The sequence below is a fragment of the Cololabis saira genome, chromosome 22 (genome assembly GCF_033807715.1).
Source record: "Cololabis saira isolate AMF1-May2022 chromosome 22, fColSai1.1, whole genome shotgun sequence".
Taxonomy (NCBI): Eukaryota; Metazoa; Chordata; class Actinopteri; order Beloniformes; family Belonidae; genus Cololabis; species Cololabis saira.
The window spans coordinates 582843-607327 of NC_084608.1; the positions used below are offsets into that span (position 1 = coordinate 582843).

Here is a 24485-nt window from a genome sequence, read left to right on the forward strand (position 1 = left end):
TTGACCATAATTGGCCTGAATTAGCCCCGCCCCTTCTTCTGATTGGTTGTCCCGATTTTCTGCCATAACTTTTGAATGGTTTGACATAGAGAGTCGTGGGTGGTGTCATCAGACTCTGTAGGAGTCCTTGACCTTCATTGGCCTGAATTAGCCCCGCCCCTTCTTCTGATTGGTTGTTCCTTTTTTCTGCTATAACTTTTGAATGGTTTGACATAGAGAGTCGTGGGTGGTGTCATTTCTGATATGCTTATGGGGGGCGGTGAACGTGAGTGCGAGGGCCCGTTCATCGCTGCTTGCAGCTTTAATATGCAATTATTTTTTCAAGGTCCTGTTCTCATGTATTTTTCAACTACACAAGCAATAAATCATTCTGTTTTATAATAAACAATGTCGGATTTATTTAAAGCACAGATTACAACAATAAAGAAAACAAATCTGTGGCTTTACCTCTTTAACACGTCTACACACGTCTGTACACACGAGTGTTACGGGTCGTTCTCTCTGAACCCAATCACACCAAACCGGGTTAAACTTTAGCCAAAACGAGGTGTAGTTTAATAGAAAAACACAGAAAAACTCCCACAGGGAACTCAGAACTCTTCACAAATAACTCAAAAATCACAGGGAGAAAAAAACCACCAGTAAACTAACAAACAAACCAACAAAGCTCAGAGTTAACAAAACGAACCAGCAATGAACAACTGGCAGCCCCGCTCTTTAACCTCCTGATGAGCTGACGAGCTAAAGGTACAGGCTCACAGCGACTCAAGGGTGATTTATGGTTCCGCGTTACACCAACGCAGAGCCTACGGCGTAGGGTACGCGGCGATGCGCGCACTACGCCGTAGACTACGCCGTACCCTACGGCGTAAGTTCTGCGTCGATTTAACGCAGAACCATAATTCAGGCTTCACTGTCCACCGGCGCGCGCCCGGCTCGTGCTCCTCGCCACGCCGACTCCGCGCTCATATATTTAATACATTTATAAAGCCCATATATTTATAAATCCTTGCCTGGCCGAGCCCTAACACTGAGGCCATGGTAGAATTAGGTTACGCAGCGCTGTGACTTTTTTTCCCTGCCGGCTCTGCTCTTCCCGCTCTGCTCACTCGCACATTACATGACCAGATCACGTGACTGGTCAAATTGCAGCCTTTGTGGTTAGATAATCTTGTTTCATCACATCGCGATATTATCGCAAATGCAATTAATTGTTCAGCCCTAGTGTCCGTGAGTTCATGCAGGTCTGTAGTTGCAGCTTCAAAAACACTCCAGTCCGTGCAGTCAAAGCAGGCCTGAAGCTTCATATAGCAGACATCCACACAGACAGGTGGAAGCAGCAGTGGGATGATCAGAGGGGACTGCAGGTCAGCATGCAGCTCCCGAGCTCCGGCCTGCAAACATACACAAAAGAGAAAGGGGGAGGGGGCAGACCAGCACAACAAACTACAAGAACGATGGACAACAGTGATGGCTATGAGATACTTCTAATTCTGTCCTGTAACTGTGGGATAGAATAAGAAAAACCTCTGAAACTGGGAGGTGCCTCGGATGTGAGATTGTGTTTCTAAACCTTTGCAACTTACGTGAAATACATTTAAAGTATCATGCCATCAATATTGCATCATTATGTTGGAGCCCTCAATACTAGAACAAGTTGTATTCATTTTATATGTATTATTTTTTTCACGAGAATGAGATTAGCTTTAATTTAATGACCGAGGCTTCTTTTAGTCTGAGACGACCAAACAAATCTGATTCATGGTGAAAGCATGTGGTTGCCATGGTAACTGGAACTAAATGTGTTGCGTGCCCGCTGCAGTTTGGTCTGCACAAAAGTTAAAAGCCTGTCTTGAAGGTAAATGGAACCGGCACCAAATACTTATTCCTCTGTTTATTTCATCAATATTTCAGCGTCTGAGATAAAAAAGAGCGCTGCCAGCTGGCGGGAGCCAAATGATGTCTTTAGATTCTTGTATCTCCTTCAGACTGTTTGCACTCACATTGGGGGCAAAGTCAGACAACTTTATTACCCGTTCAATTTATTTGTGTCATGTTGCTGTAGCAGGGCCTGCAACGTCTAGTTTATCGTAACCATAAAGAATGTCAGTGACAGAAGAACAATTGGTTCAAATTCAGGCCAACAGAAACTAGGACAGGGCGCGCGGAGCTATTAGAAAGTTGTATGTGTAATGGGTCCCGAGCCACGTTCCTCGTCATCCCATCAGTCAGCTTTAAGAGCGCAGGGCGCCCGTCAGCTTCAGCAAGCCTTCTGGGACCGGTATAGCTCAGGTTGAAGTGACACATCTTGACGTCTTAAATTCAGCAAGATTAAAGTCATACCAGCGAAGGAGGAGTCGTATCACTCTGCAGGTGGTTTTATGGCTCTCTACACCCACATCTCTGCCCTTCTTTTGTTCCTTTAAACTGTCCTCAGAGAACTCAGTTTTATTGTTGTATTTGAACTTTCAAAATGGAAATGGAGAGCTTTATTTCATTAAAAGGAGTGTCTCATAACCATGTTTGGCTTTGTTCTTCCTCCCACAGAGAGGATCTGATGAGCTGAGTATGTACAACAATCCCATCTCTGGCATGAGCAGTGCGAGTGGTGAGTTGGTTCCGACCACTCCTGCACAGGAGGACTCACCTTGCATGAAGCTGTTTGATAGATGGTGGCAAGTAGGATTCCAAAAATAATGTAGGCTTTAATAGGTGTGCGTGTGAGAAGTGAAATGGGCCTCACAAGTGAAATTGATGAGACTGAATACCTGCCTGAACAGCATCCCGCTCTGCAGTGGGTGGAGTCCCACACACCTCAGTGGTGGCGTGAACAGATACTGCAACACCTCAGGGCCTCATCTTCATGTTCATGGTTGTTAAAGACAAAGATCAGAGCAGTCAGGGTTCAAACACGCAGACAGAACAATGGGATCTGTGCTTCACATTTACATCCTCATCCAAACTAAAGTCACCTCTGGGACCCAGCTATACGTGATGCCGCCGTTGATTTATGGATTTTTTTTAAATATTATTTTATTATTATTATTTTGCCTGTATTATATTTTTATTTATTTATTATTTTATAATATTGTTAATCTTTTTGTTCTTTAGATATAGACCATCCTGTTTGTGTCCTCAGCATGCTGGGATGGTGTGTGTGTGTGTGTGTGTGTGTGTGTGTGTGTGTGTGTGTGTGTGTGTGTGTGTGTGTGTGTGTGTGTGTGTGTGTGTGTGTGTGTGTGTGTGTGTGTGTGTGTGAGATCAACAAGGCTTGGAGATGTTAACTGTAGCTCCTCCCCCTGGTAAAACAGTTTGACTTTCAAATCTTTGGATTTATTTATTTTTTTAAAATCTCTTCAGTGAAACTGCTGAAAAACAGTCGTTGATGTTTTTTTGCTCTCTCTCTCTCTCTCTCTTCCCTAACTCTTTTTGACCGCTGTGATTGAAGTTTGGCTGTCTAGTCAGCTAATTAATGTTGCACGATGTCTGAGTTGTAACGCTATTAAAACCTAAGGTTAGGTGTATTCTTCTTATATTTGTTGACTGTCAAAAAAACGCTGAATAGCCATCATTGCATTGGATAGTTCATAAATCTGTGCTTATTAAGTTTTGGATTGACTCATCATCTATTGAGATCATAATTAATTCTGCAGCTGTATAATGTCTGGAGATGATTAGTATTATTGAACGGAGTTCTGCTTTTATTTTAGATGGGACATCCAATGGAAATGGTAGTAAGAAACTCAGGGTGGAGGAGGCTCCACCGTCGCGTGTGATCCACATTCGGAAGCTGCCAAACGAGGCCACTGACGCTGAAGTTATCGCTCTTGGCTTGCCTTTTGGCAAAGTCACCAACATTCTTATGCTAAAGGGGAAGAACCAGGTGAGTTGGTAAAACACGGTTCTACTGCAACACCACAAATAACTCCAGACCAAATTCTGTTTCCCGCATAAACGCTGCTCATATTTCTCTGGACTCGTAAGGAGTCGGTCTCAACTGACAGTGGAGACACTGGGAAAGAACCCGGCACGCTGGAGGGTCTATTGACGCTTTCACACTAGTACCTACTCAGTACCTACTAGTACCTACTCAGTACCTACAAGTACTAGTACCTACTCAGTACCTACTAGCACCTACTCAGTACCTACTAGCACCTACTCAGTACCTACAAGTACTAGTACCTACTCAGTACCTACTAGCACCTACTCAGTACCTACTAGTACTAGTACCTACTCAGTACCTACTAGTACTAGTACCTACTCAGTACCTACTAGCACCTACTCAGTACCTACTAGCACCTACTCAGTACCTACTAGTACTAGTACCTACTCAGTACCTACTAGTACTAGCACCTACTCAGTACCTACTAGCACCTACTCAGTACCTACTAGTACTAGTACCTACTCAGTACCTACTAGCACCTACTCAGTACCTACTAGTACTAGCACCTACTCAGTACCTACTAGCACCTACTCAGTACCTACTAGCACCTACTCAGTACCTACTAGTACTAGTACCTACTCAGTACCTACTAGTACTAGTACCTACTCAGTACCTACTAGTACTAGTACCTACTCAGTACCTACTAGTACTAGTACCTACTCAGTACCTACTAGTACTAGTACCTACTCAGTACCTACTAGTACTAGTACCTACTCAGTACCTACTAGTACTAGTACCTACTCAGTACCTACTAGTACTAGTACCTACTCAGTACCTACTAGTACCTACTCAGTACCTACTAGCACCTACTCAGTACCTACTAGTACTAGTACCTACTCAGTACCTACTAGTACTAGTACCTACTCAGTACCTACTAGCACCTACTCAGTACCTACTAGTACTAGCACCTACTCAGTACCTACTAGTACTAGTACCTACTCAGTACCTACTAGTACTAGTACTAGTACCTACTCAGTACCTACTAGCACCTACTCAGTACCTACTAGTACTAGCACCTACTCAGTACCTACTAGTACTAGCACCTACTCAGTACCTACTAGTACTAGTACCTACTCAGTACCTACTAGTACTAGTACCTACTCAGTACCTACTAGTACTAGTACCTACTCAGTACCTACTAGTACTAGTACCTACTCAGTACCTACTAGCACCTACTCAGTACCTACTAGTACTAGTACCTACTCAGTACCTACTAGTACTAGTACCTACTCAGTACCTACTAGTACTAGTACCTACTAGCACTAGTACCTACTCAGTACCTACTAGCACTAGCACCTACTAGTACCTACTAGTACTAGTACCTACTCAGTACCTACAAGTACTAGTACCTACTCAGTACCTACTAGTACTAGTACCTACTCAGTACCTACTAGCACCTACTCAGTACCTACTAGTACTAGTACCTACTCAGTACCTACTAGTACTAGTACCTACTCAGTACCTACTAGTACTAGCACCTACTCAGTACCTACTAGTACTAGTACCTACTCAGTACCTACTAGTACTAGTACCTACTCAGTACCTACTAGTACCTACTCAGTACCTACTAGTACTAGTACCTACTCAGTACCTACTAGTACTAGTACCTACTCAGTACCTACTAGTACTAGTACCTACTCAGTACCTACTAGTACTAGTACTAGTACCTACTCAGTACCTACAAGTACTAGCACCTACTCAGTACCTACTAGCACCTACTCAGTACCTACTAGTACTAGCACCTACTCAGTACCTACTAGTACTAGCACCTACTCAGTACCTACTAGTACTAGTACCTACTCAGTACCTACTAGTACTAGTACCTACTCAGTACCTACTAGTACTAGTACCTACTCAGTACCTACTAGTACTAGTACCTACTCAGTACCTACTAGTACTAGCACCTACTCAGTACCTACTAGTACTAGTACCTACTCAGTACCTACTAGTACTAGTACCTACTCAGTACCTACTAGTACCTACTCAGTACCTACTAGTACTAGTACCTACTCAGTACCTACTAGTACTAGTACCTACTCAGTACCTACTAGTACCTACTCAGTACCTACTAGTACTAGTACCTACTCAGTACCTACTAGTACTAGTACCTACTCAGTACCTACTAGTACCTACTAGTACCTACTCAGTACCTACTAGTACCTACTCAGTACCTACTAGTACTAGTACCTACTCAGTACCTACTAGTACTAGTACCTACTCAGTACCTACTAGCACCTACTCAGTACCTACTAGTACTAGTACCTACTCAGTACCTACTAGTACTAGCACCTACTCAGTACCTACTAGTACTAGTACCTACTCAGTACCTACTAGTACCTACTCAGTACCTACTCAGTACCTACTAGTACTAGTACCTACTCAGTACCTACTAGTACCTACTAGTACTAGTACCTACTCAGTACCTACTAGTACCTACTCAGTACCTACTAGTACTAGTACCTACTCAGTACCTACTAGTACTAGCACCTACTCAGTACCTACTAGTACTAGTACCTACTCAGTACCTACTAGTACTAGTACCTACTCAGTACCTACTAGTACCTACTCAGTACCTACTAGCACCTACTCAGTACCTACTAGTACTAGTACCTACTCAGTACCTACTAGTACTAGTACCTACTCAGTACCTACTAGCACCTACTCAGTACCTACTAGTACTAGTACCTACTCAGTACCTACTAGTACTAGTACCTACTCAGTACCTACTAGCACCTACTCAGTACCTACTAGCACCTACTCAGTACCTACTAGCACCTACTCAGTACCTACTAGTACTAGTACCTACTCAGTACCTACTAGTACTAGTACCTACTCAGTACCTACTAGTACTAGTACCTACTCAGTACCTACTAGTACTAGTACCTACTCAGTACCTACTAGTACTAGTACCTACTCAGTACCTACTAGCACCTACTCAGTACCTACTAGCACCTACTCAGTACCTACTAGTACTAGTACCTACTCAGTACCTACTAGTACTAGTACCTACTCAGTACCTACTAGTACCTACTCAGTACCTACTAGTACCTACTCAGTACCTACTAGCACCTACTCAGTACCTACTAGTACTAGTACCTACTCAGTACCTACTAGTACTAGTACCTACTCAGTACCTACTAGTACTAGTACCTACTCAGTACCTACTAGTACTAGTACCTACTCAGTACCTACTAGTACCTACTCAGTACCTACTAGTACCTACTCAGTACCTACTAGCACCTACTCAGTACCTACTAGCACCTACTCAGTACCTACTAGTACTAGTACCTACTCAGTACCTACTAGTACTAGTACCTACTCAGTACCTACTAGTACTAGTACCTACTCAGTACCTACTAGCACCTACTCAGTACCTACTAGTACTAGTACCTACTCAGTACCTACTAGTACTAGTACCTACTCAGTACCTACTAGTACTAGCACCTACTCAGTACCTACTAGTACTAGCACCTACTCAGTACCTACTAGTACTAGCACCTACTCAGTACCTACTAGTACTAGTACCTACTCAGTACCTACTAGCACCTACTCAGTACCTACTAGTACTAGTACCTACTCAGTACCTACTAGTACTAGTACCTACTCAGTACCTACTAGCACCTACTCAGTACCTACTAGCACCTACTCAGTACCTACTAGTACCTACTCAGTACCTACTAGCACCTACTCAGTACCTACTAGTACTAGTACCTACTCAGTACCTACTAGTACTAGTACCTACTCAGTACCTACTAGTACTAGTACCTACTCAGTACCTACTAGCACCTACTCAGTACCTACTAGCACCTACTCAGTACCTACTAGTACTAGTACCTACTCAGTACCTACTAGCACCTACTCAGTACCTACAAGTACTAGTACCTACTCAGTACCTACTAGCACCTACTCAGTACCTACTAGCACCTACTCAGTACCTACTAGTACTAGTACCTACTCAGTACCTACTAGCACCTACTCAGTACCTACTAGTACTAGTACCTACTCAGTACCTACTAGTACTAGTACCTACTCAGTACCTACTAGTACTAGTACCTACTCAGTACCTACTAGCACCTACTCAGTACCTACTAGTACTAGCACCTACTCAGTACCTACTAGTACTAGTACCTACTCAGTACCTACTAGTACCTACTCAGTACCTACTAGTACCTACTCAGTACCTACTAGTACTAGTACCTACTCAGTACCTACTAGTACTAGTACCTACTCAGTACCTACTAGTACTAGCACCTACTCAGTACCTACTAGTACTAGTACCTACTCAGTACCTACTAGTACTAGTACCTACTCAGTACCTACAAGTACTAGTACCTACTCAGTACCTACTAGCACCTACTCAGTACCTACTAGTACTAGCACCTACTCAGTACCTACTAGTACTAGTACCTACTCAGTACCTACTAGTACTAGTACCTACTCAGTACCTACTAGTACTAGTACCTACTCAGTACCTACTAGCACCTACTCAGTACCTACTAGTACTAGCACCTACTCAGTACCTACTAGTACTAGCACCTACTCAGTACCTACTAGTACTAGTACCTACTCAGTACCTACTAGTACTAGTACCTACTCAGTACCTACTAGTACTAGTACCTACTCAGTACCTACTAGTACTAGTACCTACTCAGTACCTACTAGTACTAGTACCTACTCAGTACCTACTAGTACTAGTACCTACTCAGTACCTACTAGCACCTACTCAGTACCTACTAGTACTAGCACCTACTCAGTACCTACTAGCACCTACTCAGTACCTACTAGTACTAGTACCTACTCAGTACCTACTAGTACTAGTACCTACTCAGTACCTACTAGTACTAGTACCTACTAGCACTAGTACCTACTCAGTACCTACTAGCACTAGCACCTACTAGTACCTACTAGTACTAGTACCTACTCAGTACCTACAAGTACTAGTACCTACTCAGTACCTACTAGTACTAGTACCTACTCAGTACCTACTAGCACCTACTCAGTACCTACTAGTACTAGTACCTACTCAGTACCTACTAGTACTAGTACCTACTCAGTACCTACTAGTACTAGCACCTACTCAGTACCTACTAGTACTAGTACCTACTCAGTACCTACTAGTACTAGTACCTACTCAGTACCTACTAGTACCTACTCAGTACCTACTAGTACTAGTACCTACTCAGTACCTACTAGTACTAGTACCTACTCAGTACCTACTAGTACTAGTACCTACTCAGTACCTACTAGTACTAGTACTAGTACCTACTCAGTACCTACAAGTACTAGCACCTACTCAGTACCTACTAGCACCTACTCAGTACCTACTAGTACTAGCACCTACTCAGTACCTACTAGTACTAGCACCTACTCAGTACCTACTAGTACTAGTACCTACTCAGTACCTACTAGTACTAGTACCTACTCAGTACCTACTAGTACTAGTACCTACTCAGTACCTACTAGTACTAGTACCTACTCAGTACCTACTAGTACTAGCACCTACTCAGTACCTACTAGTACTAGTACCTACTCAGTACCTACTAGTACTAGCACCTACTCAGTACCTACTAGTACTAGTACCTACTCAGTACCTACTAGTACTAGTACCTACTCAGTACCTACTAGTACCTACTCAGTACCTACTAGTACTAGTACCTACTCAGTACCTACTAGTACTAGTACCTACTCAGTACCTACTAGTACCTACTCAGTACCTACTAGTACTAGTACCTACTCAGTACCTACTAGTACTAGTACCTACTCAGTACCTACTAGTACCTACTAGTACCTACTCAGTACCTACTAGTACCTACTCAGTACCTACTAGTACTAGTACCTACTCAGTACCTACTAGTACTAGTACCTACTCAGTACCTACTAGCACCTACTCAGTACCTACTAGTACTAGTACCTACTCAGTACCTACTAGTACTAGCACCTACTCAGTACCTACTAGTACTAGTACCTACTCAGTACCTACTAGTACCTACTCAGTACCTACTAGTACCTACTCAGTACCTACTAGTACTAGTACCTACTCAGTACCTACTAGTACCTACTAGTACTAGTACCTACTCAGTACCTACTAGTACCTACTCAGTACCTACTAGTACTAGTACCTACTCAGTACCTACTAGTACTAGCACCTACTCAGTACCTACTAGTACTAGTACCTACTCAGTACCTACTAGTACTAGTACCTACTCAGTACCTACTAGTACCTACTCAGTACCTACTAGCACCTACTCAGTACCTACTAGTACTAGTACCTACTCAGTACCTACTAGTACTAGTACCTACTCAGTACCTACTAGCACCTACTCAGTACCTACTAGTACTAGTACCTACTCAGTACCTACTAGTACTAGTACCTACTCAGTACCTACTAGCACCTACTCAGTACCTACTAGCACCTACTCAGTACCTACTAGCACCTACTCAGTACCTACTAGTACTAGTACCTACTCAGTACCTACTAGTACTAGTACCTACTCAGTACCTACTAGTACTAGTACCTACTCAGTACCTACTAGTACTAGTACCTACTCAGTACCTACTAGTACTAGTACCTACTCAGTACCTACTAGCACCTACTCAGTACCTACTAGCACCTACTCAGTACCTACTAGTACTAGTACCTACTCAGTACCTACTAGTACCTACTCAGTACCTACTAGTACCTACTCAGTACCTACTAGTACCTACTCAGTACCTACTAGTACCTACTCAGTACCTACTAGCACCTACTCAGTACCTACTAGTACTAGTACCTACTCAGTACCTACTAGTACTAGTACCTACTCAGTACCTACTAGTACTAGTACCTACTCAGTACCTACTAGTACCTACTCAGTACCTACTAGTACCTACTCAGTACCTACTAGTACCTACTCAGTACCTACTAGCACCTACTCAGTACCTACTAGCACCTACTCAGTACCTACTAGTACTAGTACCTACTCAGTACCTACTAGTACTAGTACCTACTCAGTACCTACTAGTACTAGTACCTACTCAGTACCTACTAGCACCTACTCAGTACCTACTAGTACTAGTACCTACTCAGTACCTACTAGTACTAGTACCTACTCAGTACCTACTAGTACTAGCACCTACTCAGTACCTACTAGTACTAGCACCTACTCAGTACCTACTAGTACTAGCACCTACTCAGTACCTACTAGTACTAGTACCTACTCAGTACCTACTAGCACCTACTCAGTACCTACTAGTACTAGTACCTACTCAGTACCTACTAGTACTAGTACCTACTCAGTACCTACTAGCACCTACTCAGTACCTACTAGCACCTACTCAGTACCTACTAGTACCTACTCAGTACCTACTAGCACCTACTCAGTACCTACTAGTACTAGTACCTACTCAGTACCTACTAGTACTAGTACCTACTCAGTACCTACTAGTACTAGTACCTACTCAGTACCTACTAGCACCTACTCAGTACCTACTAGCACCTACTCAGTACCTACTAGTACTAGTACCTACTCAGTACCTACTAGCACCTACTCAGTACCTACAAGTACTAGTACCTACTCAGTACCTACTAGCACCTACTCAGTACCTACTAGCACCTACTCAGTACCTACTAGTACTAGTACCTACTCAGTACCTACTAGCACCTACTCAGTACCTACTAGTACTAGTACCTACTCAGTACCTACTAGTACTAGTACCTACTCAGTACCTACTAGTACTAGTACCTACTCAGTACCTACTAGCACCTACTCAGTACCTACTAGTACTAGCACCTACTCAGTACCTACTAGTACTAGTACCTACTCAGTACCTACTAGTACTAGTACCTACTCAGTACCTACTAGCACCTACTCAGTACCTACTAGTACTAGTACCTACTCAGTACCTACTAGTACTAGTACCTACTCAGTACCTACTAGTACTAGTACCTACTCAGTACCTACTAGCACCTACTCAGTACCTACTAGTACTAGTACCTACTCAGTACCTACTAGTACTAGTACCTACTCAGTACCTACAAGTACTAGTACCTACTCAGTACCTACTAGTACTAGTACCTACTCAGTACCTACTAGTACTAGTACCTACTCAGTACCTACTAGTACTAGTACCTACTCAGTACCTACTAGTACTAGTACCTACTCAGTACCTACTAGTACTAGTACCTACTCAGTACCTACTAGTACTAGTACCTACTCAGTACCTACTAGTACTAGTACCTACTAGTACTAGTACCTACTCAGTACCTACTAGTACTAGTACCTACTCAGTACCTACTAGTACTAGTACCTACTAGTACTAGTACCTACTCAGTACCTACTAGTACTAGCACCTACTCAGTACCTACTAGTACTAGCACCTACTCAGTACCTACTAGTACTAGTACCTACTCAGGCGACTCCACTCGCCTTGCCCTAAATGAAGAAGACAACAATCTAAATGAAGAAGACAACAACACTAAAGATGTAGAACCTGGAGGAGATGATAGATGTGCTGCTGGATCCGTGGCTTGTGTTCCATATCAAGTTAAAAAATGAGAGTGAGAGAAGCTTCAAGCGGTGATGCTTTTTTCAAATGTAGTTTGTCTCTGCGCTGCTGAAAAGTCAGCTGGAGCCGTGAGCAGCTATGAAGAGACAGAACTCCTGGTAGATCTGGTCGTTCCTTATCACCGTCTAGATCCCTTTTTAATTCTCTCCTCAGCACCAGGTTTATGAACATCTGCACCTCAGAGTTGCTCTTTCTCTGATTTCCTCCTCCTGACTCAGACGTCTGACTCCAACCCCCCGACCAATCGGTGGCCTGTAGTGTGATGATGTCAGATACAGCCGACTCAGCAGCTTAGAACCTCGGCAGAATAGATACAGAAAAGTATCTACTCAGCACGCCTCCACCCGCCTCCACCCCTAGTGGAAAAGTGCAAAGGCGAGTGGAGTCGGGCCGAGGTGCTAGTGGAAAAGCACCATATGTCTCTGTCGCTGGCCTGGTAACGCCTGGGGATCCTGCTGATGGGATGGACAGAGTAGCCGGGGGAGGGAAGTCTGGGCGTACCTACTTTAGGTTACTGACCACGTGACAGCACTTTGGAGAAGCAGTAGAAGGAAAGATGGAAAGATGACTCATTTAAAAAATACCTTTTTAAAATGAGTTTGATGTCCCAAAACGTGCAAGTTTATGTAAGGGGACAAACACTTTATTCACAGCACTGTATGTATTTCTCTGGAAATGTCTGTTTCGATGTTGTTGATGAGTTTCAGTTCATTCTGAGTGAATAGTGAGGACTTTAGAGTACATCTGTCACCCACGTTGTTATTAGACCTCTTTCTTTTATATGTACCATAGAAGGATAAGTTGGCATCCTGCACAATTTTGAATGGATGGGATGTTAGTTAGCGCGTTGTACCGTACTAGCGAGCAATAACATTGGTGAACTCATCAATTTTTCTCGACTTGCAGGCTTTCCTTGAGATGGGAACAGAGGAAGCAGCTGTCACGATGGTTAATTACTACAACACAGTTCCCCCACATATCCGTAATGTCACCATCTTTGTTCAGTTCTCCAACCACAGAGAGCTCAAAACTGATGCTGGCAACCAGGTTAGTAATGTTGAACTCATTGAAACAAGATGTCATTTTAACCTGACCTTTCAAATGTGCATGCACGTTCATTTACTGAAAACATTCTAAGACGTTTATGACAATTGGATGCTCCCTTTTAAGATGACGCTGATAAAAGCTGCAGAGTGGTCAGACAACTGCCCAGAGTAGAATATGCTGTCCCGTAATGTAATGGACAGTGGTGGCCAACCCTAAAAGACGCCTATGAATCAGAATCAGAAAGAAGTTTATTGCCAAGTAGTTTTTTTTTTACACACACAAGGAATTTGTTGTCGTGATTTAGTGCAATACAAAAAAAACAAATGATATTAAAAGAAAAAATGTACAATATGTTGGTTTTAAAGTGCCGGAGTAATGAGTCTGTACAGAGGTGACCCAGGATGTGCGTTGATGTGACGTAGGGGAATTAATCAAAAAAAGGACTGTCAAAGGCATGAACACCAGGGCCTGTTGAGATTCCCTACAGGCGCACTGTTACTGCGTTTCCATGCATCAATAACCCTTTTAAAACCCCAATATTGGCAATAACCCTAATTTGCACAGCCATGTAAACACTAATAACCCCTTTGAATAACCCGAATATGAGCCCTGGGTTACTCCTTTAAAACCTGAATATTGGGTCATGTAAACGCCAAATGGAATATCCCCATCAAACGGAACAGGAAGTTGTTTTCTACACATGCTCTGTTCACAAGGAATCCTGGTCTTTTGAGTCCAGGAAGTTCTTCTAAACACGGAGAAACAAGACCAGGAGGAGACTAATCACTTCATAAATGTAATGAAGGATATGAACATTTCTGCATTTGTAGACGCTAGAAAGTACCGGGATAGAAGATTTACAAGAAGGAGAGAGAAAAGTTGCGCGAAGCAGCATTTGTTTTGAATTTAGATACAGGAAGAAGAAGCGGAAATGACGGGAATTGTGTCATGATGTTCTCCGTGCGTCGCTGGTTTGATCCAGATATCCCAAATGATTAATTACCATGTAAACGGAATATTCCCAATGTTTGAGTAAGCGGAATATTAGCAATAACCCGAATTTTGAGGGGTATTGGAATAGTCTCCCTGCCACTATCAGAGACAGCTCTACTTTACCCTCTTTCAAAGCAAAACTTAAAATCTGGCTGAAGGAAAACAAGAGGTGTGAACATTAATTTGGATTATTAGAATACATTTCAAATTGAAACTGTAATTTGATAACTGTATTTCTAATGTAAGGGTTTTCTTGTTTTTTTTTTCCTTTTTTTTTTGTTTGTTTTGTTGGTTGTTTTTTTTATTGCTTAATGTTTTTTTATCTAGCCCAGTTGTGGTTTTTTAATGTTGTGTTTTGTTAATATATTGCCTTGATGTCTCGTATGTCTACTGGTGTCCAGTTCTGTGTTTGGCATTAATTTGCCGCGGGGACGAATGGTGGAAATTAGCCTTTGGCTACAACCATGCATATTTACACATGTGTCCATTTAATATGTACGGTCCCTGCTCAACAAATAAAATGACTAAAGTAGGGGTGGGGGGACAGTCTGTGGTGGACGGGGGAGAGGGGGGACCGGGGCCTTGTTGATGAGGAGTTGCAGTCGGAAAGAAACTGTTTTAGTGGCGTGAGGTTTTGGTCCTGATGGAGCGCAGCTCCTGCCAGAGGGAAGAGTCTGGAACAGATTGTGTCCGGGGTGGGAGGATCTTCTGCAATCTTTCCTGCACCTTCAGGGTCCTGGAGGCTGCAGGTCCTGGAGAGATGGGAGATTTCAGACAATCAACTGACTGGAAGGCACCAAAGTTGTTGTTTTGTGTTGAAAAACAGCTTTTTCAATGATCTTACTTGAAAATGGAGATTTGACATGGGCCTCTAGTTGTTCATGCGTGTCTTGTCAAGATTGTCCTTTTTTAGTGGGGGATTAATTGCAGCTGTTTTTAGTGGCTCTGGAAACACGCCTGGCATTAAGGACACGTTCATCAGCAGTAGCAGGTCTGACTCCAAAATCTTTGACACCTTTTTTAAAAACCTGTTGGCAGGATGTCTTAACAGGAAGAGGGTTCAGCTGACGTCAGATATCGTTCAGATCTATGATTTAAACGCAATGACACATTAACAGCAGTTTTGGGTGGAGACGGTACACATGCTGAACCTGCTGCTGATGTACCAACTGCTGGTCGGATATTTTGGATTTTGTCTGTGAAGAACTTATCAAAGTCATTGCAGGTCATCATGGTGGGATGAAGCTCAGCTGCCGCTGACACAGGGGGGGTTGTTACCCGTCAACCTGGTAGATAAGGGTTAACCCTAACAAAGCATCATGACTGTTGTTGGTGATGATGTCATTGACTGACATTCTTCAGTTGTAAAGGGCACCATCTTTTTCTACAGCCCCTTTTTTGGAATGGTTAGGTGTCTTAGCGTGCTTTCATACCTGTGGCCCGTTTGTTTTGTTCCGATTCAGGGGCTAAATCGATACAGTTGTTTCGTTTTTCGTTTGTGGCGTTTGTGTTCACAAGGCGACTGTCTGTAGCGTTTCAAAGCTGTTAACAAATGCCATGGTCAGAAATGAACGCGGAAGGAGTTTCCTCTTCTGTACCCTGGGAAAAACAACTGGTTATAGCCCCTTTCACATAGAGGGCGCAAAGTGGCTTTCCCATTCATTGTGTATGTGCTACCGCGGCGCAAGAGCGGACCGCTCTGCCGCCGAGCTCGGGCGCCTGCCTAATTCGGCCGCCTGCCGCGGCAAATTGAACATTTTTTAATTTCACTGTGCCGCGCTGACGACATCTACGTCCAATAGGAGAGAAGGTGGTGGAGACTCTGCGCCGACTCTTCTCCTTGTGCCGCGGTAGCAAATACACATGAATGGAGTTGGAGTTGGCCCTGCCAAGGATAAATTACAAGAGTTTGAGCGGACAACCTCCAACTAATCTTACTTCTCTCTTTTTTTGTCATGTCTGATGTTGGAGACTTTATTTGGAATACAAAATAAATGCGGTCGGATGACGTTGGACTACTAGGATGTGTGAAATGACAGGTTTCACCTCTAGTGAGGAGGATCTCCCCTCTGCCCACCAACGGGGACCCAGGGTGGCCAAGAATCACCCTAACTTGGGAGTTAACTGTATTTGTTTCTTTCAGTTAGCACACGTTGTCCAGGTGTTCAGTGCAGTTCTAAGTCGTCTGGAGGTTGATGAATGGTGCAATGTCGTTGATACAGCGCCTCCACAGCTGCGCAGTGCTGCAACTGCAGTTAAAATAACATCCATCCAGTCCAACGCCTGCCAGAAAATAACAATTTTCATGACGTCGGAGTTTTGAGAGCTGGGGGCGGCACGAAATTAGGCGGAGGCGGCCGCCTCCTAATTTCATATGCAGGAACAACCCAGACTACTTTTTGATTAATAAAAGTGAAAGCCACAGGGTCACAGAGTGTAAAATCGGGGTGGAGGATATATCAGATCACAGTGGGATCAGGGATTGACAATACACTTGAGTAAAAGAAAAGTAAAAACTGTATGGAGGCTAAATGTGGGCATCCTGAATAACAAGGCAAATGTGGAGCAGATAAGAGAAAAAATAAAAAGGTATATAGAAGAGAACGATAATGGAGAGGTAGACCCTGCAATACTGTGGGACGGTATGAAGGCAGTTATTCGTGGAAAACTAATCGCTTTGACAACATCACAAAAGAAGGCTCGTTAGCTATATATAAACATAAAGTAGAAAAACTACAAGAATTGGAGAAGAAACATAAAAATACAGAAAGTCAGACTGTACTACAACAAATAAAGAAGGCAAGGGAAGAGATAAATGAGATACTCAGGACAGATATAGAAAAGAGGGATAATGGTATAAGGCCTTTGGGAAGGAGCTAACACCCTTGCTTCTGTCCTGCTTTAACTTCACTCTTAAAGAGGGCAAGGCCCCCCCATTGTGCAAAGAAGCAATTATCACCGTTCTACCTGAAGAAGGCAAAGATAAAGAAGAATGCAAAAACTATAGGCCGATTTCACTTTTAAATGTAGACTACAAACTATTTACATCAATTATTTGCAAAAGATTTGAGACCCTCATACCGGACTTGATTGATGAAGACCAAACCGGGTTTATTAAAGGACGCTAAACGCATGATAATATTAGAAGAACCCTCCATATCTTAGACAACGCTCAAAAAAGTGGTGCAAGTACAGTTCTGGTTAGTTGGGATGCCGAAAAGGCATTCGATAGTGTAGTTGGTCATTCTTGTTAGGTTCTAACGAGATTTGGCTTCAATGAAAATGTAATCCGATATATTAAAACTATTTATCAAGAGCCCACAGCTAGGATCAGAGTAAACGGAAGCCTGTCAAATACAATTCAGTTGGAGACAAGACAAGGTTGCTGTCTGTCACCTACCCTCTTCGCTTTATATGTTGAGCCTTTAGCGCAGGCAATAAGGCAGAGTGAGGGACTGCAGGGTGTCAGTATACGGGGGACAGAACACATCATTGGCCTTTTTGCCGATGATGTCATTATTTTCCTTGAACAGCTGGACAAATGTTTCCCACACCTAATGTCTCTACTGGAAACGTATGAATACTACTCAGGATATAAACGGAATATATCAAAAACTCCATGCTCCATCCTGACAAATAAGAGATGCATATAATTTGAAATGGAATTCTAAAGCAATGAAGTATCTTGGTGTAACTAAAACACTTACCGACATGTTGGAAAACAACTATAGTGAAACTGAAAAAAACATACAAAGGGACATTGAAAGGTGGTCTACCCTTCCGTTGGACTTCAGTGCTAGAATACAAACAGTCAAAATGAATATACTACCTAAATTTTTATATTTATTTCAAGCACTGCCAATTAATATCCCCCAAAACAAATTTATAGCCTGGGACAAAATGATCTCTAGATTCATTTGGAATAGAAAAAAAACGAGAATAAAATTCACGACCCTCCAACTACCTAAAAGTGAGGGTGGAATGGACTTGCCTTACCTTAGAGAATATTTTGATGCTGCTCAACTCAGGCCTCTGGCCTGTTGGTGTAGGCCTGACTATGAGTCTAAATGGCAGGAAATTGAAAGAGAAACATCAGAGCCAGATATTACCTGATGGGTGCATTGAGACATACTATGAACCCAATTCACACTAGAAATATGGAGGGTTGTAATAAGAAAATACAAACTCAAGAGGAACATATGCACTCTGAGGTGGTTCACATACGATCCAAAATTCATACCAGGGACGCGCAATCTATTATTCAAAGAATGGACACAAAAAGGAATGACAGCAATGTGTGCGGTTTCGGAAGGTGGGGAATTTCTAAGCTTCCAAGAGCTTAAAGGAGCTGTATGTAAGAGCAATAATAAAACGAATCATAAAATGACCCCGATATGTCAACAGACATTTAAAAATCATGTTCATTTCAAATACTTATGTCACTGACAACAGCACTCAAGCCAGGATATTCCAGTGTAAAAAGAGGAGTTGCAGCCCTCAACTGATGTTTATGTTGTCATTTTTTGTTTTGGTCTGAAGCTCCACCCTCCACCTATCTCCCAATCACCAAGTCAGTATTGTTTCTGAAGCTCCACCCTCCACCTATCTCCCAATCACCAAGTCAGTATTGTTTCTGAAGCTCCACCCTCCACCTATCTCCCAATCACCAAGTCAGTATTGTTTCTGAAGCTCCACCCTCCACCTATCTCCCAATCACCAAGTCAGTATTGTTTCGGCATCCGGGTTGCCAGCTCGGCTCTAATTATCGCAGCCATGGCAGCCTACGTTCCTGCTGCATTCTGCAGCCTACCTGGCAACCTGTGGTCGGGGGGAGGAGGGGGAGGGTACATGCCACTCAACAATATTTTGAAAGTGACTGCAGTACCAGTTTTGGCCATTTCTTACAGACGGCTCCTTTAAGACAAAGTACGGCCTTGAAAACAAAGACTTACATGCAGTTAAGAGATTATTTCACAAAAGAGATAAGGCCAGTTGCAACTATAAACAAGGCGATTGGAGTCATTATGGATTCATACAAACAGAAGGGGTCTCGGCCACTAAAGATCCAAATACAAGAAGATGAATGGTACCACATGTGCGAGACACAATGTACATCTACAAACTCATTAATATGGAGGGAGTTCTGCTGGAAAAATCTAACTCGATATTTTATAACACCAAAAATAAAATCTAGGCAACTCGCCACACAACAAAACTGCTGGAGAGGGGAATGTGGAGGCAGACCATGCACACATCTTCTGGAACTGTACAAAAATTAAAACATACTGGCAAAATGTAAATTTAGTAGTAAAAAAATGTTCTGGCATATGAAATCCCAAATACTTGCCCAGTGATGTATCTTGGGAATATTGGAAAGGTTGTAACGAGAGAAGATCTGTACTTGACTGTGTGAAGTGCAACTCGCAGCAAGTAAAAAAGCAGTCACAAGAAAATGGCTCAATGTAAATGCCCCGAAACAGGAACAGTGTTTGGAAATTGTCCAGGAAATCTGTGTTATGGAAAAATTGACATATCTTTTAAGGATCAAAGAGAATGTATTTGAAAAGAACTGGGAAAAATGGAATACTTACATGAGACGTGACACCAACTGAACAAATGCCGACTGGAACAGTGGACTGAATAGAGGATCATCTCCAGACAGTTTGTTAATTAGGGACCGAGCACCAGGCTTGTGTGAAGCCCTATTGAAATCGGTACGATTATTCTTATTTTATCCGAAGACAATTGCGTTTTTGAGGCGCATAACTTACTCGAAAAGTTGTGAAACTTGCACGCACGTCCCATGTGGCGAAATATTACCTATTCTAATAGTGTCAAAAAGGGGCGTGGCCTAATGGCTCAACAGCGCCCCCTAGAAAACTTTGTGCCTCAAGCCCCACAATACGGTTTGACGTAGATGCACGAAAATCGGTACACACCTGTATCATGTCGCAACTTAAAGAAAAGTCTCCTGGCACCATGGCCAAAACTGAACAGGAAGTCGGCCATTTTGAATTAATCGTGTCATTTAGGCGCAATTTTATGCCATTTTCACGTGTCGTACTTTAACAAACTCATCCTAGCAGGATCGTCCTGGTCGACATAAAACTCGCTCAGGAGACACAAAAGACGTTAACGATGAAAAGTTATCAAAATCGTGAGTTTTCGTGAAATGGCGTGGCCGTGGCGCCGTGTCAAACTTCAACGTTAAACAGGAAGTGATACTAGTAGCTGATTGGCCGATATATGATTCTGCCATAACTTTTGAATGGTTTGACATAGAGAGTCGTGGGTGGTGTCATCGGACTCTGTATTGAGTCCTTGACCATAATTGGTGAAAATTGCACGCGTGAGGTCCCGTTCATCGCTGCTTGCAGCTTTAATGTTACTATTATTGTTATTCTAATCTGTAACTTGTTTGCAGTATTGTATTGTTTATTTACATGTGAAAACATAATACAAATTTTAAGTTATAAAAAAAAAAAGAAATGTCAACTGCTATGTTGTGTGTGTGGCTGTAGCGGACTCAGGCCGTGCTGCAGGCGGTGTCCACCGTCCCGTCTCCCGGCTCAGACGAGGTTCCCACCGCAGCGTCCAGCCCCGTGCTGCGGATCATCATCGACAACATGTTCTACCCCGTCACCCTGGACGTGCTGCAGCAGGTACAAAACATGCTGCTCTCACCGCTTCTACAATAGTTGACTCTCTCAGCTTATTGTTCATTTTGTATTGTCGTTCCGTTGGCAGATTTTTTCCAAGTTTGGCACAGTTATGAAGATAATCACATTCACCAAGAACAACCAGTTTCAGGCTCTGCTGCAGTTCAGTGACCCTGTGAATGCACAACACGCCAAACTGGTGAGAGGCCGTTTACATGTTTACACGCTGCTCCTCCCCGTTTCTGTGCCATCCAAGACCTGGTGTGGTGTTCAGTTTGTGTCTTCTGAGATGCAGTATATGGGCATTGTTTTATCTTCTGAGATAAATAATTATCCTTCTACGGCAGAGTATTAGGGCCAAACTAAGACAAAAGAAAAATGGAAATTACGAAAATAAAGTCATAATATTATGAGAATAAAGTTTTGTTGTTTCTCAGGAAACAATGAGGATGATCATAAAGATTGTCTTCTTCCACAAAAGACACAATTTCTTCCAAGTCTGTGTGGTTCCTTCTTTGAAATAGATGCTGCCGTTTGCACAATCGTTTTAACGTCCTTATACTATAATAATTCGATGCTGATGTGCCAAAAGTGTATTTCCTTATTTGTGAAACCGATACCAAAATATAACTTCCCAAGATGCTCAATATTCCCAATTTTAACACAGGGAGAAGACTGCTCTTCCTGTTAGAGTTCTCATAAATTATCACTTTATTCTCGTAATATTACGACTTTATTCTCGTAATTTCCAATTTTTTTTTCTTAGTTTGGCCCTAATACTTCGTCGTATCCTTCATTTCCTTTTGAAAAGTTTGTTCTTCTTCCCTCGCCAGGCACTGGATGGTCAGAACATCTACAATTCCTGTTGCACGCTGCGTATTGACTTCTCCAAGCTGGTAAACCTGAATGTTAAGTACAACAACGACAAGAGTCGTGACTACACGAGGCCTGAGCTGCCGGCCGGGGACAGGCAGCCCAGCCTGGACCCGGCTGTAGCCGCCGCCCTCAGCAAGGACTCCGGCTCCCTCCTCGGTAAGATACCAGGTACATCATGCATTCATCCTTCCTTCTCTCATTTTCCTATAAACTTGTGATCATAGTTGTGTCGTTAGATCAGTTAGATTGATTAAAAAATGGTGCTTGAAGACGAATGGTGTCATTCACATTGTTTTGGTCCTAAGCATCTTCTCTCGATGTTGTAAAGCGGTGCTTTGGTAGATGTGCTGCTTGTAAATCAGTGCGTTTACATGGGAAGTTTAATTCAGAATAAAAATTCCATTTAAAATGAGTAAAAATGACCATGTAAACACCTAATTCAGAATTAAAATGGCCATTCCGAATTAAACTTAATTCTGAAGTCAGTGTCTGGTTTATTCCGATTTTAAATTTGAATAGAATAATTCCACGATCATGTTTACACTCATTCCTCTTTAAATTAACTCCGGTCTTTCTTTCTGCTCGTTCCCTCGCCCGTCTGTCTCCATGACGCTTATATTCCACTGGGCTGGTTTTCCAAACAAAGTTTCAAGATGCAGCAGCAGTAAACGCTGGTCAAGAGCAGAGACCATTTATTTAATAAATATAAATCATTAAAAGAACAGATGGAAACAGGAAACATCAAAATGTGAGCTTTTCAAAGTTGTAATGTTGTCATGCAAAGTTAGTTTTTTTGTCCGGTAGTTTAACTTCCGGTCCCCCCCCTATCCAATCAGAACCTTCCCAACCCCCAGACCTGGAGAGGAATTGGAGAAAGCTGATCAAACGTGTATTCCATATTAATTAGGGCCCGAGCACTTACAGCGCGAAGGCCCTATTGTATCTGTAGGAATTCTTTTTTTTTTTTTTTTTATTCTTTCTTCCAACGAAATGAGGGACTTTTTTCCCCCTAAATGTGCCATAAAAGTCATCAAATTTTGCACGCAAGCCAGGCCTGGTGAAAAATGTGATATTTAATGGTTTGCATTAATGGGTGTGGCCTAATGGCTCAACAGCGCCACCTGGAAAACTTTGGGCCTCAAGCCCCACGATACGGTTTGACGTACATGCACGAAAACCGGTACACACCTGTATCATGTCACAACTTAAAGAAAAGTCTCTTGGCGCCATGGCCGAAACCGAACAGGAAGTCGGCCATTTTGAACATTCTGAATTAATCGTGTCATTTTGGCGAAATCGATGCCATTCCTTCGGCAGTTAATTCAGCCCGAACCGTATCGTGAACCCAGGTGTGTTATACATCAAAATGTGCGTCTCCATCCTGTGACTAAGCGCATTACTTTTCTCTTTCAAAAGTGTTACCGTGGCGACGCTAGACGCCAAAAAGCGCGCCCCCCCTGATTGGTTCATATTTGATAGTTCCCCAAAAGTCACCACATTTTGCATGCAAGCCAGACTTGGCGATAAATTTGATATTTCATGGTTTGTATTAATGGGCGTGGCCTAACGGCTCAACAGCGCCCCCTAGAATACTTTTCTGTGCCATAACTTTTGAATGGGTTGACATAGAGAGTCGTGGGTGGTGTCATTTCTGATATGCTTATGGGGGGCGGTGGCCATGAGTACGAGGGCCCGTTCATCACTGCTTGCAGCTTTAATTCGTAATTACTATGTCCATGTAAACTCGAAGGAAAATAGTTTAATTCTGAATGATTTAATTCTGAATAATTAATTCCAAATGAAAAAACCTCATGTAACTGTGGCCAATGTCTCATCCATTTCCTGTCAGGAGCCCTAAACCCTTTAGGTGCAGCTGCCGCCGCTGCTGCTGCTGCTGCTGCTGCTGCTGCTGCTGCTGCTGCTGGGAGGGCGGCGCTGGCCGGGCCGCTGGGATCCAGCGGGGTCTTGCTAGTAAGCAACCTCAACGAGGAGGTCAGTAACACACGGGCCCATCAGATGGAGGTTTTCTTTTTTTCTTTTTCTTTTTTTTTAAAGTTTGTGCTCCACTCTGGTCTTGGTGGTTCTGTTTTTTCATTTGCTTGTTTTTGGGTCACGTGTTGTTTTTAACTCTTGGTGAAGACCAGCTGAATCTTGCAGCTGGAACACAGATTTTTTCATTCCAATTCCTCCCTGGCTAATTCAGATCTTTTAAAAACTGACAGTTTCTTTTAGGGTATTTTTATATATATATACACATATATTAGGGCTGTCAAAGTTAACGTGTTAATAACGCGTTAACTTAACGTCCTCTTAACACCGACAATATTTTTAACGCACGATTAACGTGCAGGATTTTAAAAAAAGCGCATTATATAATTTCTGGCGCTCAACGGCACCTGTAGTTTGAGGAAAAGTCTGGTGGA

The 24485-nt window shown here is 42.7% G+C and overlaps 1 protein-coding gene across 7 annotated transcripts in view; it reads left to right on the plus strand.

The window, feature by feature from the left end:
- The window catches only part of ptbp2a (polypyrimidine tract binding protein 2a), a 92449-nt gene that overhangs the window by 31887 nt on the left and 36077 nt on the right, over positions 1 to 24485 (plus strand). For 3 of the 7 annotated variants that reach the window (XM_061712930.1, XM_061712936.1, XM_061712933.1), the window contains 7 exons: positions 2548 to 2608; positions 3711 to 3883; positions 13394 to 13534; positions 21049 to 21189; positions 21275 to 21385; positions 22020 to 22230; positions 23912 to 24054. In XM_061712930.1, the coding sequence (XP_061568914.1) occupies positions 2548 to 2608; positions 3711 to 3883; positions 13394 to 13534; positions 21049 to 21189; positions 21275 to 21385; positions 22020 to 22230; positions 23912 to 24054 (981 nt within the window). The remainder of the gene's footprint in view (positions 1 to 2547; positions 2609 to 3710; positions 3884 to 13393; positions 13535 to 21048; positions 21190 to 21274; positions 21386 to 22019; positions 22231 to 23911; positions 24055 to 24485) is intronic. The other 4 variants (XM_061712932.1, XM_061712935.1, XM_061712931.1 and 1 more) reach the window with 3 other exon arrangements.